General features: G+C 46.7%; 1 protein-coding gene across 1 annotated transcript; it reads left to right on the top strand.

The window, feature by feature from the left end:
- Positions 1-1,036: 1,036 nt before the first annotated feature.
- On the top strand, positions 1,037-2,374 carry LOC121833116 (uncharacterized protein K02A2.6-like). Its single transcript, XM_042286215.1, has one exon. It carries the CDS (start codon positions 1,103-1,105, stop codon positions 2,372-2,374), a length of 1,272 nt encoding a protein of 423 aa, XP_042142149.1. The 5' UTR covers positions 1,037-1,102.
- The last annotated feature ends 21,761 nt before the right edge of the window (positions 2,375-24,135 follow it).

Below are 24,135 nucleotides of genomic sequence, written 5' to 3'. Positions count from 1 at the left end.
TCAGAGCCCGTCCAGCGCAGCAGTGCTGAGTCGTCACGCCGACGTTTTCCAACCAGGTCTAGGCAAGAGCAAGGGACCACCAGTTCGAGTCGAAGTGGAACCGACTGCCCAGCCCAAGTTTTTCAAACCGCGTCCAGTTCCCTTTGCCTTACTACCAAAATTGGATGAAGCCTTGGACAAGCTCATCAGGCAAGGCATTTTGGAACCGGTCCGACATTCCAGTTGGGCGACTCCAATAGTACCTGTGGTAAAAAAGGATGGCACAGTGCGAATCTGTGGCGACTACAAGAGTACGGTAAACCCTGTGGTCCGTTGGGAAAGCTACCCCCTACCCACACCTGAGGAACTTTTCGCGAAGCTGGCAGGCTGTGCAAGGTTTTCCAAGCTTGATTTAGACCAAGCGTACCTGCAGCTGACAGTTGACAGTGAGACAGCTGACCTTCTCACCATCACCACACACCGTGGACTTTTCCGTGTCACGCGCCTACAGTTCGGAGTAGCTGTTGCAGTCGCTATTTTTCAGATGTACATGGAAGAGCTGCTGCAAGGGCTGGAAGGGGTGCAAGTTTTTCTCGATGACATCCTGGTAGGCGGTAAAGATGAAGCCGAGCACAACACCCGTCTGCAAGCTGTGCTTCAAAGAATTCAAGACGACGGTGTCCGGCTAAAAAGGGACAAGTGCGTTTTTGGAGTGGATGAAGTTGTATTCCTAGGATACAAGGTCAGCAAGGCAGGAATACAGCCGACAGACGACAAGGTCAAGGCTATCCATGGGGCACCCGAGCCAAAATGCAAGAAGGAGTTGCAAGCGTTCCTAGGGGCACTCAACTTCTACAACAGGTTCCTACGGGGAGCGGCACACACTTTGGAGCCCTTGTACAGGCTGCTCGACAACGGCCATAAGTGGAGATGGACTACGCAGGAAGCAGAGGCTTTTCTGCGGGCCAAGCAGCTACTGCAGTCTTCGGACGTCCTTGCCCATTACAGTGTCCACCAGCCACTAGTCATGGCATGTGATGCTTCTCCGTACGGACTTGGGGTGGTACTCAGCCACGTTGATAGCGAAGGCCGGGAGGTACCGGTAGCCTATGGCTCTCGAACTATGACAGCTGCCGAAAGGAACTACGCACAGACAGACCGGGAAGCTCTGGCGATAGGTTTTGGAATACGAAAGTTCCACAAGTTCATCTACGGTCGGCATTTTCGGATCGTGACCGATCACAAACCTCTACTGGGACTCTTGCATCACGCAAAACCGATGCCTCAAGTGCTGTCGCCGAGGATGTTGCGATGGTCGTTAATGTTGTCGGCTTACGACTACGAGCTGGAGTACAGGCCTGCTCATCAGCTCAGGAACGCGGATGCACTGAGTCGACTGCCTCTAACTGTGGAAGACAGCTCAACTGACGAGAAACTTTTTGAAGTCCGGATGCTGGAGACTGCGCCGGAGATTCCGTGGGATGCCCAGAAGATTGCCCGATGCACCCGGAACGACCCAACCTTGTCCAGAGTTCGACATTGGACGGGGGTTGGATGGCCTCAAGGCAGGCTGCCGGACGAGTTCAAGCCATTTGTTCGACGGCAGCACGAGTTGTCGGAGTATCGGGGATGCCTGCTGTGGGGATGTAGAGTCATCATTCCAGAGCAAGCGAGAGACCAGGTTTTGGAGCTGCTGCATACCACGCATCCCGGGATCGTCCGCATGAAGGCGCTTGCCAGAAGCACAGTTTGGTGGCCGGGTATCGACCAAGATATCGAAAGGAAGGTCCGAACCTGCCTGCCCTGCCAGGAGACAAGGCCGCAACCTGCACGTGCAAGACTGCATCCGTGGAAATTTGCCAGAAACCCATGGTCCCGAATCCACATCGATTTTGCAGGACCCTTCCAAGGAAAGGTTTTTCTTCTGGTGGTGGATGCGCATTCGAAATGGCTGGAAGTCATCCAGATAGCATCCATGTCGTCAGCAGCAGAGTGTCAAAGGCTGCGAGTGCTGTTCGCAACACACGGTGTTCCCGACACTATTGCCTCGGACATTGGGACAGCGTTCGTCTCACAAGAATTTGAAGAATTTTTGCAGAGAAACCAGATCCGGCACGTTAAGGTGGCGCCATATCATCCATCGTCAAATGGCCAAGTGGAGCGCATGGTCCAAGAAACTAAACAAGTCCTCAGGCGCATGGAAGGAGGCGACATGGCCACCAAGTTGGCCCGATTTCTTTTGAGTCAGCATATTCTCCCGCACTCAACGACCGGAAAGAGTCCGGCGGAATTGTTGATGGGTCGGAGACTCCGTACTGCACTGGACCGGCTTCACCCAGACAAGGTGTACGCGAATTCGAGCCGCGAGAACCAGTCTTCATCCGCAATTATTTAACAGGCCCCAAGTGGCTACCCGGTATCATCACTGAGATCACCGGTCCGGTGTCTTACAAGGTTCGCACCATCGACGGTCGTTTCTGGAAGCGGCACGTGGACCAAATCCGGAGACGGGAGTGGAGCACATACCTGGACGAGGAGGAGCCTACGACAGAGCTGTCACCTCAGCAGCTCTCCTTACCAAGCGAGCCATCGCTTAGGAATGAATCGGTGGAAGAGTGCCCACCATCTACGAGTCAAGCGGACTTCCCTGAGGAGTCAACCCCAGTGGCAACACCTCCAGCTTCCCCACAACGGTCACCTGCTTCACCCCATGAACCGAGGCACCAAACAGTGTTGCCAACTTCAGCGCCTGCGCAAGAACAGTCAAATCGTCCCCAGCGACAACGGCGACGTCCCGACTACCTAAAGGACTATGTGACCTAGGGGGGAGGGATGTTGTGTGTTGGCAACCGAGGATATCCAGGGATGCCGGTGAACTGGTGCACGCGCGCATGCACGAGACGTTCAACTGCTCTGGCCCCAACCCGGTCGGCTGTGCCCGCTGTATGCTGTAATGTATATATTATGTAAAGATTAAATACACAACAACAACCCTCCGTAAATGTAAGACGCGTTTCTTTTTCTTCTTTTTTTTACATTTCGATGTTAGTTTTAGCTTTGTTTATACAAATATTCCAAGCTCGTGACGTGTTTTCGTATATTCAACAAAAAGTAGGAAGCTTCTGTTGACGGACGCCAAAAGAAGGATAAGACGATGTCTCGTTCAGAACGACACAGGCTTTTTGGCTATTATCGGGGGGAGGGGGGGGGGGGGGGGGGCGGGTGGACATACAGCGGAGTTCCGAATCTGAGCGAAGCCTTTAAAGTGACTGCATAAATCAACTTGGTGATGTATCGCGCTACGATCTACCCCAGGGGTGCCGGAAGCTTCTGGGAGCATCGTTCCAAGATTTCAAAGGACGAGCATGTATATTTTTTTATTATCTGAAACGATTAATAACCATTGCCTGGACATTACCTTCAAAATCAAAACTTGAGAATTCAGTATCTGTGAAGTAAAAAAACAACTTTCAGATGAGGCATTTGAAGTTCCCGCGCGATCGCTGCCGTGCGAGTCGCCTTCCTTTCACGCCTCCGGTCCGAACGTTGTCGCGGCGACCCGAAGCGAGGAGGTGAGGAGCGGGAAAGAAGGGCGCCGGGCATAGCGGGAAAAAACGGTTTCCTCCCTGCGTGCCGTGCCGCCTGCCTATCGCTGCGAGCGGACGACGCTTGACGTATACGTCCCGTCGCTTCTGCGTGAAAGGCAGGCCCGGCGGAGTTACAACCAAAACTACGATACACGGACACCAAACCCGGTTGCTTTTATCGTTTGACAATTTCATTTTCCGAGTCTGAAAGGTCGTCGGGCATCTAAAAAGGACCACTTCGTCCAATTCCCCGACTCATCGATCAGCCATGTTTTCCGAGCGAGGATAAAAATCCGGGAGGTGACATCGCAACCAAGTTAAAAATTCCCATTCGATTCAAACTGGAATTTTCCACTGGTACGAGTTAGGCTTTCGGACAACCAATTGGTCGCCGCCAATGTGAACCAAAGGGAACCAACGAGATCCATTTGGAACCCATTCAGTTTCCGACTGGAAAAGTTATTCCAATTGGTGTGACCCATTGGCCTCTGTGCTTCCAATTAAAACCCACTAAAACCAATCGGCTCCAATTAAAACCAGCTGGAATTCCAATTGGATCTCATGGAAATTTTTAGCTGGGAAAGGACTCCAATTTTTGGTATTTCAAAAAGAAGGGCCTTTGCAATTCCGTTAAAAACACGTTTTACCATTGTGGTTATTAAATGTTATAGAAATGTCGCCTACAAAGTTTCTAAGTTTCATGATATTTGGTGTCACCAATCAAAGGAAGCGAGGAGGTGAAAAGCGGAAGAGAAGAACGCCAAAAATAAAAAGGCGCGTGCGCGCGTGGGGAACTTTGTTTTCGTGATACGGTATTTTTTTGCATGTCTATGACTACAGCTTGCATCGTTTTAGACAATAAAATAAAAAAAAAAAACTTTGGGGTGTCAGTGTTCTTTAAATAAAAAACTAAAAAAAGCGAGAACCGATTATTTTCTTTTTACCAGCGACGCTCTTTTGTTAATTGCGCACTCGCCGCTTACAGGACAACCGAAATATGGCGGGAACGCGACCCCGCGGCTTACAGCAGCTCACCAGCTGCCCGCGGTCACGCCAAAACCAGAAGACATGTAGCTGAAATTACACGAGAGACCCGACAGACTATCGGTTTTATTTGTTCTGTGTTCCCTTAATCTGTTTTATTTGGAAACAAAAAGGAAATTACGCACGGAAAATTACAGCGCTGAAAAAGCGCGCGTCGTTTATGAATCGAAAATGTTGTCAGTTTTTGGCGGAACCGGGCGGCTGCGGAGCTGCGGCGAGCCGTCACTGCCGCCATCTGTCGGTTGACGCGCCGGTTAGAGGGTGAGTAGTTAGCAGACGGCTGCCGTTGGTAGAGAAAACCGTTATCATAATTTACTTGTACTGAGGTAAGTTCATTTTTAAAACTTTTTATGCGAAGTTCCCGCCACTTTCAGACACCTCTGTGGTGGATTGTAACGCGTTATGTTACCAGGTCGACTTATGCGCTCATTTTAAAGGCTTCACCCTGACTGACGACCCAGTTGTAGATACCGCAAAATAAAACATAAGAAACAAATTCCGTGAAAATCATAGAAGAAAAAAAAATAAAGTGTAGCGCACCTTTTTAGAAAGTCTCCATGAGTTCTTCTGTGGTCTTAAAAAAAAAAAAAAAAGCAGAATATGCAAGGTCAAGCAATAAAGTAAACGTATAAAAAAAAAGGTTTAGTGAAGACGACAGACGTAAAACTTCGCGGGCAGTATTAAGCGTTGTAAGAAAAGCGAAAGCTAGATGATATTAAGGAGTTACTTCACATTTGAACTCAACGCTTTGTTCGGAAGTTTGCACATCATAGAAAGTAAATTTTGCTCTTGGGTTGCCGAAGTTACTGCCATTTAAAGACTCAATTACGAAAAAAAAAATATTAATGACGGGGCGTGCTTACTTTTTAATGTTCCTCTCTACTTTCCTCAGTTGTCTGTGTACCAATCTGTCATATTGTGAACGAATGCGTAAGTTCTGTTATAATTATAATTTCGGACGTCTTCGCATCCTTTCCTGTTGCTTCCTGAAAATGTTTTTAAGCATTCTCAATCAATGGACGTGAGATACCCCAAAGATAGTCTCTGGACGGTTGTGGTAATCCCTTGCCTTCCTACGACGCATCTACTTTCCTGAACTGGCATAATTATTAGTTTTACTCCTACCATAACCTCGCAGTGAACGAATAAAAACAGATCCCGCTTGCTCGCTCGTAATCGCCGGTTTATTTTATTGACGCTTATCTTCGCAAACATTTTGTTCAAAACTTCCGTCTCGGCGGGTGTGTCATTAAATATCGAAAAATGATTGCGTTAAAGTGGGCCCGTTGGGACTTGTGTAGAATAAATGTTTAGTTGTTTAAGAGATGCTTTCGTCATAATAATTTTATATAGTTTTATAGTTAAAACCAGATTGGCTAAAATCTGCTGTTTTACTGCCACGCACCCTATATACCCAATGAAAGAACAAATAGCATTCATTTGTGGCGGTGAGCTTATTTATCGGTTTTCTGAAATCCTGAAGAAACTTGCAATCTTGTAAAATTGACGAAACTAACCCTCACTTAAATTCCGCCTACGCCCGGTCACGAGAAGAAGCATTCGGTAACCGATCACGAATGTCCGAGCGTTCCGGTCCTGCGGGGAAGTGAAAAACCCGTGGCTTTTTGGAAACGAAGCCTACAAATATGGGTTACGCAGGGCGCTCACATCCGGGCCTTTCCTTCCTTTAGCACAACCCACCGAAGAGAGCACGCGGTTGCCCTGAATACTTTACTAGGGGAGTGCATCTCACTTCCCGAAAATCGAATGGCGTTGGCGAGGACAGGCTTTGCGTAGTTGGAACAGCTATATGCGCCGCAGCCTCAAAGTTTTCCCTTAGTATCGGGAGGTGAGAATTTCGCTATATATCGTAGTCTACTATCACGATCAATATGAGTGCGAACACCGCTCCGTGTGGCCCGCGGTACTATCAGTGCCCTCTGGCGATTGCTCTTTGAAACATCAGTGTACCTTGCGGTCGAGACATGTCGTCTCTAGCAATCTCCGCACCACTCTGAACTTGCGGTCGTCTGTTAGCAAAAAAAAACAAAAAAAAACAGCACCACAATAAAAAAAAAAAAAAAACGACAAGGACGTCACGTGTGTGCCTTCGTTCTCGTCGTTTTCATCGCGCTGTTTTTTTATGATGAAGGGTATCACCCACGCTCGTACCGCGCTAACTTCTTGCATCCGCGCATTGGTGGTCCTTTGCTCTCGCAAAACTCGCGCGAAGTAAATAATAAGGGGTCTTAGTTTATTGTTTTGATACCTCCGATAACGATATGATGCACGAGTGAAGGCGTCGGCGATGTATCGGGTTTTGTTATTGGAGACGTGAGAACAATCTACTAAAGTTTCCTAATAAAAAAGATGACGCTTAAAATATGTATACAAATAATTTATCCTGGAACGCATGCTAGCAAAAAATGCGCTTCGTCATTGGCGAACAGTTTCCCGGCTTCGCCGACCGTATTTTGTTAGCAGACGACCCGGAAGTACAGAGTGGTGCGGCGATCGCTAGAGTCGCTATGTCTCGACTGCAAGGTGCACTTGTACTTCGAAGGGCAATCGCCAGAGGGCAGTGATAGTAGCGCGGGCCACGCGAAGCGATGTTCGCACTCATACTGATTGTGATCGTACATCTCAACTTCTCAAGCACTTGTCCAGACAGCCATCTCTGCGGCCTTGGCGAACCCGGTATTTCGCCGGCGGCTGCTCTTTGCACCGGCACCGCCCGACTGGGTTAAAGCGTGCAATGCGCGAGGCGAGTCCCTTCTCTCGGATGCAAATTACGTAAACCGCCAGGGGAGTATTTGGCACTCTATGCACGCAGTCTAATGCAAATAAGCGGAGTGGAATCTATTCAAACTTTGACGATTGAAGCCTAAGCTTTGCCAGAACTAGTGTACTGCTTTCGGCCTTACACGGGTTGTACAGAGCACTGTCTACGTTTCGTACTGCCCACAGGACGCGCACAATTATTTTCTGGTCGTGTAAAAGTTTGCATTACGTTCCCTGTTTGTAGTGTATCCCGTTGGTAGACGACGAAACCTCGCTAACTAGTTTATCCTGAAACGGGGTAAACCAACTGCACACGGTAACCCCCATCACAAAGAAAAAGACCGAGCTGTCGCGCAAATAGACGTGAAACTTGAATACTTCACATGGCCGTTCGCGACGACAGGTTAAAGTTTTGGATGACGACCAAGTCAAAGTCGAAAGCTTTGTGAAAATATGTTGTTTCGAAGATCGCACACTGGGTGTGATCTCCATTCTTGCAGAACACAGTTTTGGCCGTATCTATATTTACTCTTTATTTAAGCCTGTGTGAACGAGGAAAATAACTAGTTTTGAGAGTGTCTTATTTCAAAGGAAAACATTTTCAGCTGACCGTAGCGCTTTCGTTTATTTATTGGTGCAATCTATAGCCGACACTGAGTTTAAACACCGTTGAAACCCACATCTAGGTGCGTGATGTATGTTGGTGACAGCGGCCTAGGCTTCATTTTCCCGGAGGGGTGGGGAGGGCGGGGGGGCAGGTTGAAAAGTTCTCCGGTGGGGGGTGGGGGGGGGGGGGGGGGGGCGCTTTTCCGCGCAATTTTTTTTACACCGGCCATTATCAGCAGTTTATTTTAGGGGGTACATATTACAGCGTATGTATATCGCCATGTGTCCGTCACTGTGTGCGTTATTTTGTTTACATGCCACTACTAGAAGCTCGTTACATGGCACGTAAACAGCGTCTCGGTAAGGATCATGGCATGGGGGGGGGCTCTCCCCCCCCCCCGGTTTTCACCAGGGGGGGCACGAGCACCGACGCCCCCCCCCCCCTAGTCTACGCCTATGTTGGGCGGAAATATAAAAATAAATCAAGACATTTTTTTTTGTCTGAGCGTCCTACATCAGACAGATTGGATCAACAATCTGTCAACACCTCATCTCATACTCATGTTTTAATAATTAAAAACTAGTGAGCATAGGCGGTTCATTATATTAAGCGAAATACTGTACGTGAAAGCTTTGCTGTGATTTGGATTTCAACAATTCGGCTTGAAGCCACAAAATTCAGCATTGTATGTACAAAACGAGGTAAGGTAAAATATTGATTGTGTTTTAAGTTCGGTTGGACAGGTAGCACCATCTAGAATGAGGAATTTTTGCGAAATTGAGTCGTTCCAGCGATGAATCCTTTACTAAGCCAGACTGTCCCGCCGAACAGTGACGCAGCACTACACTCTTAGTCCGGTAACGGCTAATGAAACGGCGACAGCCTATTTAGGCGTGACATATGCTGGATTTCGGCATGACAAGAAAGTGACCCTGAAAGTAGCCATGACAGTTTCCACGTCATCCTAGACCACTTAGGCGTTACAACATCATTTATAGCCGTGACAATAAGAGCTCCTCACATCATTGGCGTCACAAGCTATTTGTTATGCTGATAATGTAACGCCGATAGAACGAGTAACGGCTAAATTCAGAGTACAAAATAATAAACGTACAATTTCAAAGTTCGGGTCTCGCCGGAGGCAGCGTGCGTTGGCAGTGCTACGAGCAAAACAAACCGACAAACCTCCCGTCCCGGGGGCCCGAGCACGGTTGACCTTGAAGGTCTGGCGCGAGAGCACTCGGTGGACGGCTAACATGACGGAACGTGTTAAGACGGACCTCACCATTATACTTTTTCAGGGGGAAGGAGGGGGCAGGGGAGTTGGCAGCTCGGCGAATTTTTGACTAATTTTCTTTTTTCGCCACGAGAAGGCGTGCAACGGAGTGTCGGACTCGGATTCGGTGCCTCGCCATTGTCTTTGTCTCCGAACTTACGGACCGGAAGGAAGAGTTGCGCTGCGATGTTCACGTCCGCAGACATTCATGGCGTAGTGCGCGGCCTTGGTCGCCATGAAGGTTGAGACTGCCAGGAGTTTATGGGAGAGGCAGGTGACCCCAGTGGAAGTGGGAAGGTTGCATCTCCGTTCGGCTGGTGCTGATACTGTGGTCACGCGCCTGGAAGCCATGAGCGTCTTGAGCTTTTAGGTGAGCGTTTAGCTGTTTTTAAAGTTTACAAATTTAGCTTAAACCCGCTGAAAACTTTGAACCTCGCTGGATTAATTTGAGGCTCCGCAACATTCTTCACAAACTCTACCTTCTTCAGAAATGGAACGCCGTGTCCTGTTTGCATTCTGTTTACCTTTAAAGACATAAAGCCCTCACGCGAGAATGCAGAATGCTATCTGCACGGATCGAAATTTTGTTGGGATTCGTTTTCTTTTTTTTTTCTTTTCGGGGCACTCCTTGTAGATGCTGGGCAATGTGTGCCTTGTAACCATAATTATCACCATTATCATCACCATCAGCATTATCATCATGATCATAATCCTGTTTATTGTCATCATTATCATCATACCACCATCATCATCATGATCCTCATCACCATCGTCGTCGTCGACGTAATTCTTTTTTTTATTTTACGTTTGTTGCGTCATCTTTGAGAGCACTCAACTACTTCGTAAAGACACTTGTAGGTAGAGGGAGCAGTTTGTTTAGAAATCAGCGAATTTCATAGCAAGCCCAACAGACGCGAATTTTTTTTTTTAATTTGATAAATTATTTTATAGAAACTGACAGCTAAAACAACTCAGGGCATGGTGAATACGAGAATATAATTCTCGCGCTCCAGAGTCAAGGAGTTTGCGTCATTAGTCGACAAAAACACCGAAGGACTGTACTTCGCCTCCCCATAAATCCAGACACAGCCGACGCCACGAGCTGATGGGATCGATCAGACAGCCTCAAAAGGGCGTCATCATGTCGACCGTCACGTTCCTGTACGTTTTTATTATCACTGAACCAATCATCAACAGAAAAGACCTAGTGCCTCGCGCTTTCGGCACTACTTGATTAGTCCCATTACTTCGTAGCGTCGTAGGTTGCGTCTGGACTTAAGATGAAACGAAGCATAATCACAAATAAAAAAGAACAAACAGATTAAGCAACGCCATGTGTTAAGATATCACTGTGACTATTAGGGGCCAAGCTCCTTAGGGTCTAGCCTTGTCCGTCCGGCGTCCGTGCTCACATCGATCTTGCTGGTGCTCGTGCTCGTGCTCGTGCTCGTGAGCTCACGTGCTCACGTGCTCACGAGCAGGTGAGCACGTGCTCGTGTAGAAAAAAAAATGATGAAAAAAAAATGTTTGCGCAGTCGGCAGGATTCGAACCTGTGCGGGGAGACCCCAACGGATTTCTAGTCCATCACCTTAACCACTCGGCCACAACTTCTTTTTTTCTTTGTTGAACTTAGGTTGCAGCACAAGGTGCTATGTCATAAAATACACTTTTGCCCAACCACTTGCGGGCGAACTATAGTTCCTTTAGTGATCTCATCAAACAAGTGAGCCCACTCTGGCGAAGACTCTGGGGTCCTACAGTACACCGACTGGACCTCGCTGACAATTTCGATGAAATGTTTATGCACCGATTTAATTCCGGGGTCAGCATGCCGGAATTCCATTCTGGTTTTCCATATACAAAACAAGCCAAGGACAATGAAAAGGTCGTAAAGCACCGACTCACTCTCTTCGACCGGCAAGTATCGAATCGTCGCGGGGGACAACAAAAAATCTTTTTTTAGGGTCCTTTGTAGGATGTCCCAAAAAAACACGGCGTCCCAACAGTAAATAAAGACATGGTCGATACTTTCCGGTGTCTTACACAGGAGGCAATCCACGGACCACGGGATGAAGATACCTCTGTCTCTGAGCCAGGGTTTGACAGGCAATGTCTCGCTATGTAACTTGAAGAAAAAGGACTTGACTGCCGGTGGGACGCACATCCGTTTTACACGACGAAGCACGTCTTGCCCGGGACACTGGCTATACAGTGAACGGTACAATGGAGCAGGAAAAAGTATCTCGACCAGATCCTGCCTTAGTTTCTTTTTCGTGACTTTACTAAGGTATTCCATGAAAAACCGGGCTTGTAAAAATAATACAGCATCTTGGACCTCTTTTAAAAACCCTGAAAGACCAGCGGGTTCGGTACATTTGCTTGTAACCAACATTGTGGTCAGGGAGTTCGCCAGTCTCATCTGGATTATGGTGCGCAAAAATGGATGGTTCTGATCGCGCAAGAAGAAGAAGCGCGACACGAGTTTCCGGACGAAAAAGTGCGAGAGGCCAAGACCGCCTGACTTGACGCTTCGGAAAAGGTTATCCCTCTTCATCCTCTCCCATCCGGACTTCCAGATGAAAGTGGCGAACACCCTGTGAAATTTCTAGATGTTCATCCTAGAACATGTTAAAACTTGCATTATATACCATAGTTTGGCGATCAAAAAAATATTGCAGACTGGCACGCGCAAATATCGACAGGTTTCGATTAACCCAGGTGTCCGCTTTCACCTTTAAGTCTTTTGCCACTCCCGTCCAGTACCTCGTGGTACCTTTGTAGTACTCCAAGGGCACCCCAAGGTACTTACATGGTCCTTCTTCCCAACTAATGCCTGCAAAATAACGAGGCTTTAAATCCCACCTGCCATGCCACACTCCGCAACATTTCCCCCAGTTCACCGCGGCTCCCGTAGCGTTACAAAATTCTTTGGTGAGCATAACAATTTCCATGACGCTCTCTTCGTCACTACAAAAAACGGCAACATCATCAGCGTACGCAGACACTTTAACCTCGACGCTATTTAAAAGAAACCCGTGGATATTCCTATTAGCAATTACACTCAGACAAAAAGGTTCCAGGTACAAGGCAAACAATAAAGGCGAAAGGGGACAGCCCTGTCTGACAGATGAAAGTACCGGGATTTTCTTAGAAACATTATTATTTATAACAAGCCTGGTGGTGCAGCCCTTGTACGCCATTTCCACTCCCTTTTGAATCAGTTCACCTACGTTAACAAACGCTAAAATACTCTTAATGACATCGTGCCTGACTTTGTCAAAAGCTTTCTCCAAATCTAATTGAACCATTGCTACTCTACCCCTGCCCACAGTTTCAAAAATACTTCTCGCTACATGAATATTAGTTTGAATAGACCTTCCTCTTATCCCACATGTCTGATGATCCCCGATGAGCGTTCCAATAACACTCTGAAGCCTGCGCGTTATGATTTTCGTGAAGATTTTATAATCTATATTACATAACGTAATGGGCCTATACCCCGTGACGCTAAGTTTTTTAACTTTATCTTCCGACTTCGGAATCAAGACAGTATGGGCTTCCGCAAATGAAAGTGGTAAAGAGTGGTTTTCATATGATTCGTTAAATACGCTTAACAATACTGGGCTAATGGCTTCTTTAAATGTCTGATAAAATTCGGCACAAAGCCCATCAGGTCCGGGTGTTTTCTGTCTCGCTAACGAGTCTATGGCTCGCCGAATTTCTTCTAGGGTGATCTCCCCCTCGAGCCAAATTTTTACTTCATCATTCAGCTTCGGCATAACTGACAAGAACTCATTGAATTTAGAAAATCCTACTGGGGTCGGTTTTTCCCCGAAAAGTTGCTCGAAGTGCTCAACAAAAGCAACTTCGATTGTATTTTTGTCCTTACTGACTTTCCCTTTATACTCTATTTCCCTAATCTCGCGTGTCAAGGCGTACTTCTTTTCCTCAGCCAGAGCTCGTTTCGTTGGCATCTCCCCCAGCAAAAACTTTTCCGCGCGAGCGCGGACGACTGCCCCTTTGTATTTCTCGAGGTACAGTTTTTCCAGCTCTAGTTTAACATTTCGGATGTCCTCGCTACTTGAGCCGGGTCGTTCACATTCCACTTGACAGAGTGCCTCCAGGTCTCTTCTCAACTGTCTTTCACGGGCTCGACTCTGAAATCTGATATTGCTTGCCCTTTCAATCGCAGCTAACTTTATGTCTTGCTTAAACTCTTTTCAAGCTGCGCTTATAGAAGGTCTTTTTTCGGTGATAGCCCGCAAGTGTTCGCTAACTGTAGCAACGAAAGGTTCGTCATTTAAAAGCGACCGGTTTAATTTCCAAAGCTTCTAGTTAAATTGGTTTTTACTTTCTTTCCTTCCAATTTAAACACTTACAAGGCAATGATCGGTAAAGAAGATTGGCCGCACACGGTATCTATGCGCTTGTCTAAGTGCGTCTGCTGAAACGTAGATGCGGTCTAGTCGGGCGTGCGAACTATTTTGAAAATGAGTAAAACTGACTCCCTCCCTTCCAGCGTATACGGCTCCCACATCCTCGAGCGCACACTCATCAACAATTCTTTTTAAAAAGCTTGCACTGGTGTCACTGTACGGTGTAAGCACAGACCTATCCCTATCTTCACATACACAGTTAAAGTCCCCCATCAAAACAACCACCTTGTCACACTCCACGTAATTACGCAAAAAATGAAAAAAAAAATTCCCTATCTCTTGCATTGTTGGGTGCATAGACGCAAATGACTCGCCACTGCACTCCTGACAGCACAAAATCACAAGAAATAAAACGACCACATGTGTCTATAACTACGTGCACACTTTCACAATTCACGGCCTTCTTTAAAAAGAGAAAACACCCCCCTGACTGCCCCACAGCATGACTTACAGCTATTTCGTATCTCCTAAGATAAGGATTGAGCGCTGTCTCGATATTATCGTCTGTCTGCATTTTGGTTTCTTGTACCGCAAAAAAGTCCGGTTGCTCGTCTTCTGCTAGTCGTTGCAGCTGGTATTGCGTTTTCGACAAGGACAACCCTCGGACGTTTAAAGTGGCGAATCTAAGAGCCATTGCACACCGCAATGGCTCTTAGATTCGCCACTTTACAGACAGTCGGCGAGGCTACAACACAAAAAGCCGCTAAGTCAAATCGTTATATGATGACGAAAGTACAACACTCTTACTTGAAATTTACCTAAAAAGTATGGTTCAGGTTCAGTGGTTACAGTTTCTTCACTGTGGGACCTTTGAGGTGTGGTCCTCCCGTGGCCCCTGAGCGGCGGCGTGGCGCCGGCCTCTCTTGGATGTCCCCGTCTGCCACCTGTGGAGCGGCGACTCCTGCAGGTTTCCAGGTTGACCCGGGTCCTGGGTTGGTGTTGGTTCCAGGGGACGCTTGGCAGAACCGCTCATAGTGTCCATCTCGCCGTCCTCCGGGTCGTCTTGCCCTTGGCTCACTCGGCCACAACTGCGGGACGAGTAGGGAGCTCTGAGATGTGGTAGTAACTCAAGAGCTGGGGATGTCATGGATGAAACGTTGCATGAAGCCGCTCAACGTCTATACAGGAGAGGGCGCTGCGGTCAAATGCGTATATAATCGCGTTAAACTTTGCATGCATTGGCTCAATGTTTATAGACGGGAGGGCGCTGCGGTCAAATGCTCAAATAAGTATATAACCACGTTCCATACCACACATTCTCTTTCTGACATGGATGAAAACGAACAAAAGGCTCGGCATGCTGCGGCTCAGCGTCTACGCAGACAAGCACCACCAGAGCTTCGCCCCAATCAACATCATTCACCACGTGGAGATGCGGTAAATTTTTTTTTTATTTGTAAGACACTCGTTGTGTTTCTTTGACTTTCTCTTCGGCTTTAGAAAATCTTTTTTTTCCTCTAAAATGTGGGCTTTCTGGCACGTTCATAGTTCTATACGTGCGTTTTGAACAATTGCATTTTTGAATCTAGTAAAAATGTATGCCTTAATGCTGCACCATCCGTAAAAGTAGTTTGGTTTTACGAAAGTTCAGGGGTTTGTACCTGTAGAAATAATAAGGTAAAGGACGTAGCAACGTTGTAGAGGCAAGAGGTGGTCTGTTTCTTGGCGTAGCAGAGGCCCATGTAAGGCCCGTACAAAGGTGCATATAATTAAATCGAGCTATGATATCGCCGTTTCTACTTTTACTTATCAGATTCCTAAGAGCAAAATGGTTGTTCTGAAAACTTGTGACTACGAGTAAAGCATCCCAGCAAGACCGCCAAAACGGTCAACACAGTGCAGAAGGTAGTCGTTTTCTGCGATGTTTTGGCTCACGAGTCACAGCTTAAGGGAACCAACAATGAGAGTTAGCTCTGCCAGTTTCGACACAACCGATAAAATTGATGACTTGATCATGAATTTCCAATAGGTAAATAATTGGGTAAAGCGCAGCCAGCTCAGGGTAAAGGAAAACATTTTTACCAACCGGGTTCCACTTTCTGATTTCCCATCCATTACAACTCTACACAATCTGTAGTTCACAGCACACGCACGAAGCCATTACAAAGCACCAAGCTACGAATGCTTAAAGTTCGCTTGGTTGCGTGCTTACGTCCACATTCCGTCGTTCCTGTCGAGTGCGCAGCAAAAAAGCCACATGGAATGGTAATAATTATAAATATGATAACAACAAAAAATGACAAACCGAGTATTTTTATTTGTACAAGAAACCGCAAAAAAAAAACACTCTAATATATTTTAAACCAAGAAGTTATGTCCTGATGATAAACGCGCAATAGAACTATCAGTTTTCTAAGAATGGTACTTTATTTCTCCTAAAAGTTAAATCACTAAAAAAGCACAGAAATGTAATAATAATGGACGTCAGCTGGTTCACACTCCCAGCCTCCGAAAACTCTCTACCCATTCATTTTCTCCAACTTGCTATTTGCTGCGTTTTTAATGACGAACGCAATGATTGGCTTTATATGTTTCCTCGGGGAAACAGACGCACGGGCGTTGTTTAGAAACAGTCCGTCGGTTACGTGAGCTCGTTGCATATATTTATGCAGTACAAAGTAAACAAAGAATCCCACCAAATTTTCCTTTTTCTTTATTTTCTAACGTAACATTTTTTTTTTACTTTTTGGATGTGAGTTTTAACAATAATCGTTTCGTTCCGCTGTTTGCAAAAAAAAAGTGCTTAACAAAATGTGTGTGTGTGTTTTTTTTTTAATTTATAGAGGGGAATTCAAGCGAATGTAAAACTCTACGAGCCGTTATTTTCGCTGTGAACCTGAAACCTCTGATTTGACAGCCGATCTTATTTTACTCCGTTGCTTGTTAAATTCCGCGAAGCATTTTTGTTTTATTATTATTATTATTATTCATAAAGCGATGAAGCGCGTGGTTTTGCTCGCTCCGATTCGAGGTATGATGACTGAAGATTTTCTCTTTACGCGCAATGTTTACCGTCTTCATCTGTGGTTTGAGCACAAGCCCATCACAACAACTGGAGAGCTCTGCGCTCGGCCGGGCGGTTGATTAAAGCCGAGCACGGCATTTGTGCGTGATGCTCTCGTCTAAATAAATTACTCGGTGCACGCAGAGGGCACGTGCCAAAGAAGAATAACGAAAACAATTACTATATTTTGGAATGAGAGTAAACGGAGCTGTTTAGGCCTCTCCAAAGTATCCAAAAGTACCTAGATAGATTTAATAAAACTATTGAAAAATAGGGATATGTAGTCGCCGTTGGCAGTAGCATCCGCACGCAGCCCTAGGGCTGTCGTCGTGCGCACAACCGATTACCGAATATCAATATATCTTCAATACCCGTTTATATATCTTTCATTTGTACTTAGCTGCTTAAACAGATGAATCTGCCAGGATATGCGAAGTCTCCGAGCCAACGTTTCGAGGAGTTATTAGCTAATATATGCCTGCGACATTCGGGTCGCGTGCACGGTGAAGAGGGACACTCGGTTTTTACGTATGTCCCCTACAAAAATACTGACGCGGTTTGTATTCAATAAAAAATACATCTTGTCTTCATTTTGCCTCCCGAATCATGAACATCCAAATTATGTTTCAGAAAGATATGCCAAGTAGCAACGAGAGCACTTTCAAAATATAGTTGAAGCAATACCACCAAGAAGACAAGGCCTGCGCGTTTCCTCCTCTAACCATCATCACTCAGCGTCCCTTAGGTTTCCCAGATGAGCAACATCGTCTGCTACACCGTCTGCTCCATTGCCTGCTTCAGTGGTTTAAGTAGCAGATAATGAAACAGATGCTCACACCCAGTGTTTGTTGCTATAGCACACGATGAAGTTAGACGTTCACGTGGAGCGTCAAACGCATCAGTGTAAATGCCTTACTGCTCTGCGGAAGGCTGCAAAGCCCTTCGCTGGACGTTGGACGCTGCCACTGGACGCCATTTCTGAAGGCGCTGTTATAGTAGTTATAGTCCGCTCACTCTTATCCAGAGAATGCAGCCAACGCCACAAGCACGAGAGCTGGAGGTCGCTGCTTTGAAACGTTCTTCGGCAGAACGAGCGCGCGCGGTAAAAAATCACGTCTCCAAGCCAGGAGCGCGTGCTAGCTTGCGCTCCTGGCCGATGGAGTGTTCGCATGCACGTTGCAAATGAACTGGAGGCTCGCTATCACCTCTTGCTCAGCAGTCGCGCACAGAGCTGTGGCCGCCAGTGAATGCTACGTAGTTGTGACGCGGCCCATACTCTGGTCAAGCAAATCCGCCTGGGGCTGGTCGGGGATCTACAAACCAAACGTCATGCGCAGGTCTTTTCTTCGAGGTGGTATTGGCTGAAGTCCCTCCTTCTCGGCGCGAACGGCGGGAGGAGGAAACCGTGGCGTATTGTATAGAGATCTCAACATTTCCACGCTTTCCGCACCCTTACAAGAGCCGTCAAAAACACTGCACGCGTTCTCCCACTAGCAGCACGCGCAATGCAGTTGAAACCTCCGGGTATGATGTGATAGTCCAGATCACATGACAAAAATACGCTAAATATACCTCTAACTCGTTCTTTTTTTCACGCTCTTTTTCATATTCTTTTATTTTAAGTCTCATAACGAAAAAGAAAATGTACGACAAGCTCTTTTTTCAGCATTGGGGAAGTCGGTCGGCTCGCCAAATAAAGAAAGTGTGCACTTGGAAAGAAGGAAAATGTCTAGAGTATTTCTTGTCAACGGAGCAGTTTCTTGTAAGACTCCATTTAAAGTTACATCCGTGGAACGGAATTTTCGACATTCAAACGTCCTAACTTGCACGGATAAATCTGTATTTCTATAAAGTTGATACAGCAAGTTCGGAATAGTTGGTTGTTGCAACCAAGCTCGACTTACCGGTGCTTCTGCACAAACTGGAAAGGAAGGAAAGTCAACCATCTCCTAACAAATTAATCTCGAAATATTAAAGTGCGACGGACACTGTAATTTGTAAACTTGAAGAATGGCGTCTAGCTAAAATACAAGCAAATGGTATAGATACGTCGATGCTAAAACAGGTTTGACGACCAAGCGTGGCAATTCGAAAGTGAAATCGTAGAGAGCATTTTACGTGTTCGTAGTATGCCGTTTTCATTCGGTATTTCTCCAGTCTTTTTTTTTTCTAATATTATTTAATTTTTCGTGAAAGTGGAAACCTGTAAGCGACGTGGATAAGAACCCCCCTAATGAAATCGCAATGTCAAACCTAAAAGTCATAAAAAAGGTATGCGCTGTTAATACGTCTGAGTTAATCTAAGGCAATATTTTTTTATCTCATATCAAACTCAACTCATATTACGTACGAGAACGTCTGGGGTGTGCCACGAACGTTATTTTCTAACGATAGTTCATGCTGTGAAGACGTTTTAAGAACGTCTCAAACTTACATTTCGCAAGATTTCCAATGTGAAGAAGAGCTTACCAAGAGTTTCCCGTAAATCCTTAAAATCCCAGCCAGTCTGCCAATTATGGGCAGGGGTGGAAGCCTAGGCTAACCGGCAAGAAGCAGAATGTGCACCCAGGTAGCACGCCAGAGGAATGCCCAACTTGGGCAAAGGTCTGGCAAACATAAGGGCCCAACTTTGGCGCAGTTAGGTTTTTGCACCATGGCATTCATCAGTGCCAAAGTACGGTGCCTAACTATAGCCTTAGTTGGGCGATCCTATGGCATGCCAAAGTTCGGCTCTTCTCCGGTACGCCAGAGGAGTGCCAAAGCTAATGCCATACTTGAGCCATAACTGCCATAGTAAATCCTAATCTGGGAATTCGGGGCATGCCAAGGTTTGGCATTTCTCTGGTCTGCCAGAGGAGCGCCAAAGTTGGTGCCATACTTCAGCCATAACTGCCAGAGCAACGCCTAATTTCGGTATTTGGGACGTGCCAAGGTTTGGCGTTTCTCTGGTCCGCCAGAGGAGCGCCAAAGTTGGTGCCATACTTCAGCCATAGCTGCCAGAGCAACGCCTAATTTCGGTATTTGGGACGTGCCAAAGTTTGGCTTTTCTCGGGTCCGCCACAGGATTGCCGAAGTAGTGCAATACTAGAGCTATAACTGCCACAGCAATTCCCAATTTGGGTATTTTGGACATGCCAAAGTTTGGCGTTGCTCTGGTCCGCCAGAGGAGCGCTAAAATTGGTGCCAGATTTGAGCCATAACTGCCATAATAAAACCTAAACTGGGAATTCGGGGCATTCCAAGGTTTGGCGTTTCTCTGGTCCGCCAGAGGAGCGCCAAAGTTGGTGCCATACTTCAGCCATAACTGCCAGAGCAATGCCTAATTTCGGTATTTGGGACGTGCCAAGGTTTGGCGTTTCTCTGGTCCGCCAGAGGAGCGCCAAAGTTGGTGCCATACTTCAGCCATAGCTGCCAGAGCAACGCCTCATCTCGGTATTTGGGACGTGCTAAGGTTTGGCGTTTCTCTGGTCCGCCAGAGGAGCGCCAAAGTTGATGCAATAATTCAGCCATAACTGCCAGAGCAACGCCTAATTTGGGTATTTCGGACACGCCAAAATTTGTCGTTTCTCTGATAAGCCACAGGAGTGCCGAAGTGTGCCATACTTGAGCCATAACTACCAAAGCAACGCCTAATTTCGGTATTTCAGCCTCGCCGAGTTTGGCTTTTCTCTGGTCCGCCACAGTTGTGCCAAAGTAAGCGCCAGACTTGAGCCATAACTGCCGCAGTAAATCTTAATTTGTCGATTCGGGGCATGCCGAAGTTTGGCTCTTTTCTGGCTACCCACTGAAGTGCCAAATAAGTGCCAAAAGTGGCAAAGAAAGCCGAGAGGCCAGCCCAAGTTTCGAATATCTCTGGTGTGTCACAGAAGTGCTCTTTTACGCGTCCCAGAAGAGAAATAAAATAAATAAGCGTTGGAAGCAAGATGGTAAGATGTCATCACCTCCGTTCCCAAGCAGCACGGCAATACTTTGCAGTATCGTGCCAGTGCCGGCCGAAAGTCGGTTCCAATATCGCTCAACTGTCCAGTTTTGCACCACCGTTTGATACCCGGCAGGTATTGCCGTACAGCCGTTTCGCCCCGGCCTAGCGTTCGCGTAATATTGTGCGAAAACTCTACGATGCGTCTGCTTCGTATTGGCCGAACGTCGTGCAAGTATGTGTACGTTGCATGTCATTTGTTGCATATCCAATCACTTATACGGACAAACAAATTTTTTCGATCGCTCGGAGAAGTTTATTAAACAACTATCATTACACACAGTGTATTCTCAACATATTTACAAAGGTCACACTTCTCTGTAAAACGAAAAGCAAATTATAAAATACAATTAACACTGTCCTCATGCCAAGCAAAACTCATCACACGTAAAACCGCGGAGAATGAAAGGAAAGCAGGACGACTATCAGAATCATGCTTGCAGTGTACTTACTAATAAAAGAGCGATATCATGTAATCCTTGATAGATGCATAATCCAACTCAGGCACCCCACAAACACATTCGAGGAAGAAGGTTGAGCACATTCAACTGACGTCTCGTCGTCGGCGAAGAGCAGTTTTTGTCGAAGCGTGTCCAACAAACACATCACAAGTATTCCACGAACTCCGGTGCAAAAAATGACTGTTACCGAAAAATTGGCATGGACGTATTCCGACCGTTTACGACGAAAAAACACGGCCGCGTCTGCAACGCACGAAAGCAACAGAACACTGAAGAGCCCAGTTCGAAAACCGGACCTACGTGGCCTGCTTATTTCTATAACTAGGCAAAGGGCGAAAACGACAGCCCCAGAGATCCCATCAGTGTGACAGAAAAAGTCACGTGACAAATTTTCGTCCAAACGTTTTTGTCCTACGCGTCCTATGTAGAGAGGTCACGCTGAGTCACGCGTTTCGCTTCATCCTTTTGATTTGCTTAAAGCGGCTGTCGCGCTCGCTGACAGCCACACGAAGACGCAAAAGCAGGTGGGGAGGATTTGCGAAAGGCGAGGTCGAAGGCGCATCAACAACGCGTAAAAGAAAGGCCGCTTCTGCCGGTGACCTTGTCGCCTTGCCTAGTCTTCGGCTTCCATTAAAGGGGTCATGAAACGCTTTTCCAACTTTTTCCCAAATACTTTATTTGTTTGTATGTAAAGTATTTGTTTTTCCTGTTTCGCTTTCCTCCTCAACTCATAAATCGCGCATTCCACCAAACAGTTAAAGAAGACGAAAAGGGGGAGTCCCCTCTTGCTCGCACTCTCGTTTGTGTAATCCCGGACACATCCATTCTCCCGCTAGAAGATTAGCCCGTCGCTCAAAATTCAGACAAAAGTTCCTTTCCCCACCCCGTTCATTCCGAAGCTGACAGTGCTGTTGAAGCTACGTGCTCGTTGGGCCAGCCACACTTGCCACGTGAGCGTGGCAAATGTGGCTGCAGAGAATGAAGTCAGGTGATGAAGGGGAGGCGGCTGATTGGTCCGGCAAGCGCGTAGCTTCCACCACAATGTCAGCTTAGGGGTGAAGGGAATAAGTGAGGTCCGGTTGCGTGTGACGTCAGTTTGGACCCGATAACGCGCTTTTGGGACCGCGGTTGTGTCACAGTGAAAAGGCAGAGAGGTTGCGAAGGGGAGGAGGTACGAAATAGTCCGCTTTGGTTTCAAATTTTCGCACTGAAAGTCAGGCTTTTGACTTTGTACCTTTTTCTTTTGGTCCACTGAACGATGTGCTATTAGTAAAATCCCAATCTAAAATGATTTATCCCAACCCAAAAATCGTTTCATGGGCCCTTTAAGGGCCTCAGAAAGATAATCTCCTTTCTTGAGAGCGAAATGGACTGGGTGGTTATGTTTTCCGGGCTTGTCGCCATCCGATAGGCCTCAATTATTTCTCTCCCCATTTGCTCGCAGTGGCCTCCCATGGCTGTCGTGCCGGTGAAATTAGGAGCGCAAAACTACTCCACAAGCCGGGCGAAGACGTGATAAATGTAATAACAAAAACGGCTTGACATAACAAAAATAACAATTTAATTAAACGTTTCGCCTCCCATGCGGGAGGTATCTTCAGTAGAGCGCAGAGCGAGTGAGAGTCGCACAAAAAAGTTCGGTTATTTAGGCATAAAGTTTGTGTACACGTCCGGCAGGGGGCCACGGTTCTTGTTTACCAGCGATGAATCACTTCCGCGTTTGTCGTTCTGGATGAACCAAGATTCCAGCAGCTTCCTCGGTTCCCACCTTTTATCCCCTCCAAGGTCGATGCCTTGTCAATGTCAAATTGGTGTCCTGACGTCCATGCGTGGTCGACGAGTTCGGACATGAAGCGGGTGGCGGTCCCGTGCGTGTTCTTTTAGTCTTGTTTTTCTTTTTCGTCCCTTTCGCTCCAATGTAGGAAGCGTCACATTCCTTGCACTGTACCTGGTAAATCAGGACCCTTTCTGCCTCTGGCGGGGTCGGATCTTTTGGCTTGGAGATAACATTGGCGATTGTTCCGTAGGGTTTGTATACAGTTCGTACCCCCAACGGCCTAAGGCCGCGTCCCAATGCCACCGAAACCCTTAACGTAACGTGTTCGTTCGGCTCGATCCAGGCTCCGATGGGACATTTGTTTGTTGGTCAACAAGAACGCATTGCTCTTAATGAGTTGAAGTCAGACAGCTCCATCATGATTTTAAAGGCCGACAAAGGAAAGAGAACCGTTGTGCTTGATAGGGATGACTACATGAAGAAGATGTATAAGTTATAAACGACAGTCACTATTTCGTGAGGCTATCAAGAGATCCCGCTGCTAAGTCCGAAAGAGAGTTAGTTGACCACCTTCGAGAGCTGAAAAAGAAAGGACGCATCAGTGACGACCTGTCGTCTCTTCTCCTTTGACGCCGCGACACCCAAGATGTATGGACTCCCCAAAATTCACAAACTGGGTTGCCCCCTACACCCGATTGTATCTTTTATTAGTTCATCCACTTACAGCCTTTCCAAATATCTGGTTATGATTCTGAGCCCTCTTACAAGAAAAAATTAGTTTAGCGTCCGGAATTCCCATGACTTTGTTGAACTTATACGCGCTCAACCCTGCTACCGCACGAGGCTATGGTATCCTTTGATGTGATTTCATTATTTACGAATGTCCCCAACGCCCTGGCGGTTGATGTCGCCCGTGACCGGTTGTTGGCAGACCAGTCGCTGTCCACTCGCACAACCCTCCTTGTTGAAGACGGTATACTCCTTTTGCGTTTTTGTCTCAACCAGTGTAATCTTAGTTTTAATGGGGACATATATCATCAGGTCAGCGGATGCCCTATAGGGAGTTCAGTTTCCGTAACCATCTCGAATCTCGTCATGAAATATGTTCACCCCTCAATTCAGTTCACCTGCGAACATGAAACCGATAGTACCTTGCCGTGTTTAGATGTACGTGTCCATAGAACTAGTGAACCTTTTTTTAAG

This window comes from Ixodes scapularis, unplaced genomic scaffold, assembly GCF_016920785.2.
Source record: "Ixodes scapularis isolate PalLabHiFi unplaced genomic scaffold, ASM1692078v2 PGA_scaffold7__128_contigs__length_106722199, whole genome shotgun sequence".
NCBI lineage: Eukaryota > Metazoa > Arthropoda > Arachnida > Ixodida > Ixodidae > Ixodes > Ixodes scapularis.
The sequence above is the reverse complement of the archived record's forward strand: the minus strand, read 5'-3'. Positions and strand labels throughout refer to the sequence as shown.

What these genes read in the sequence shown, in the direction of transcription:
- LOC121833116 (XM_042286215.1), top strand. Translation starts at nt 1,103, where the DNA reads ATGACAGCTGCCGAAAGGAACTACGCACAGACAGACCGGGAAGCTCTG.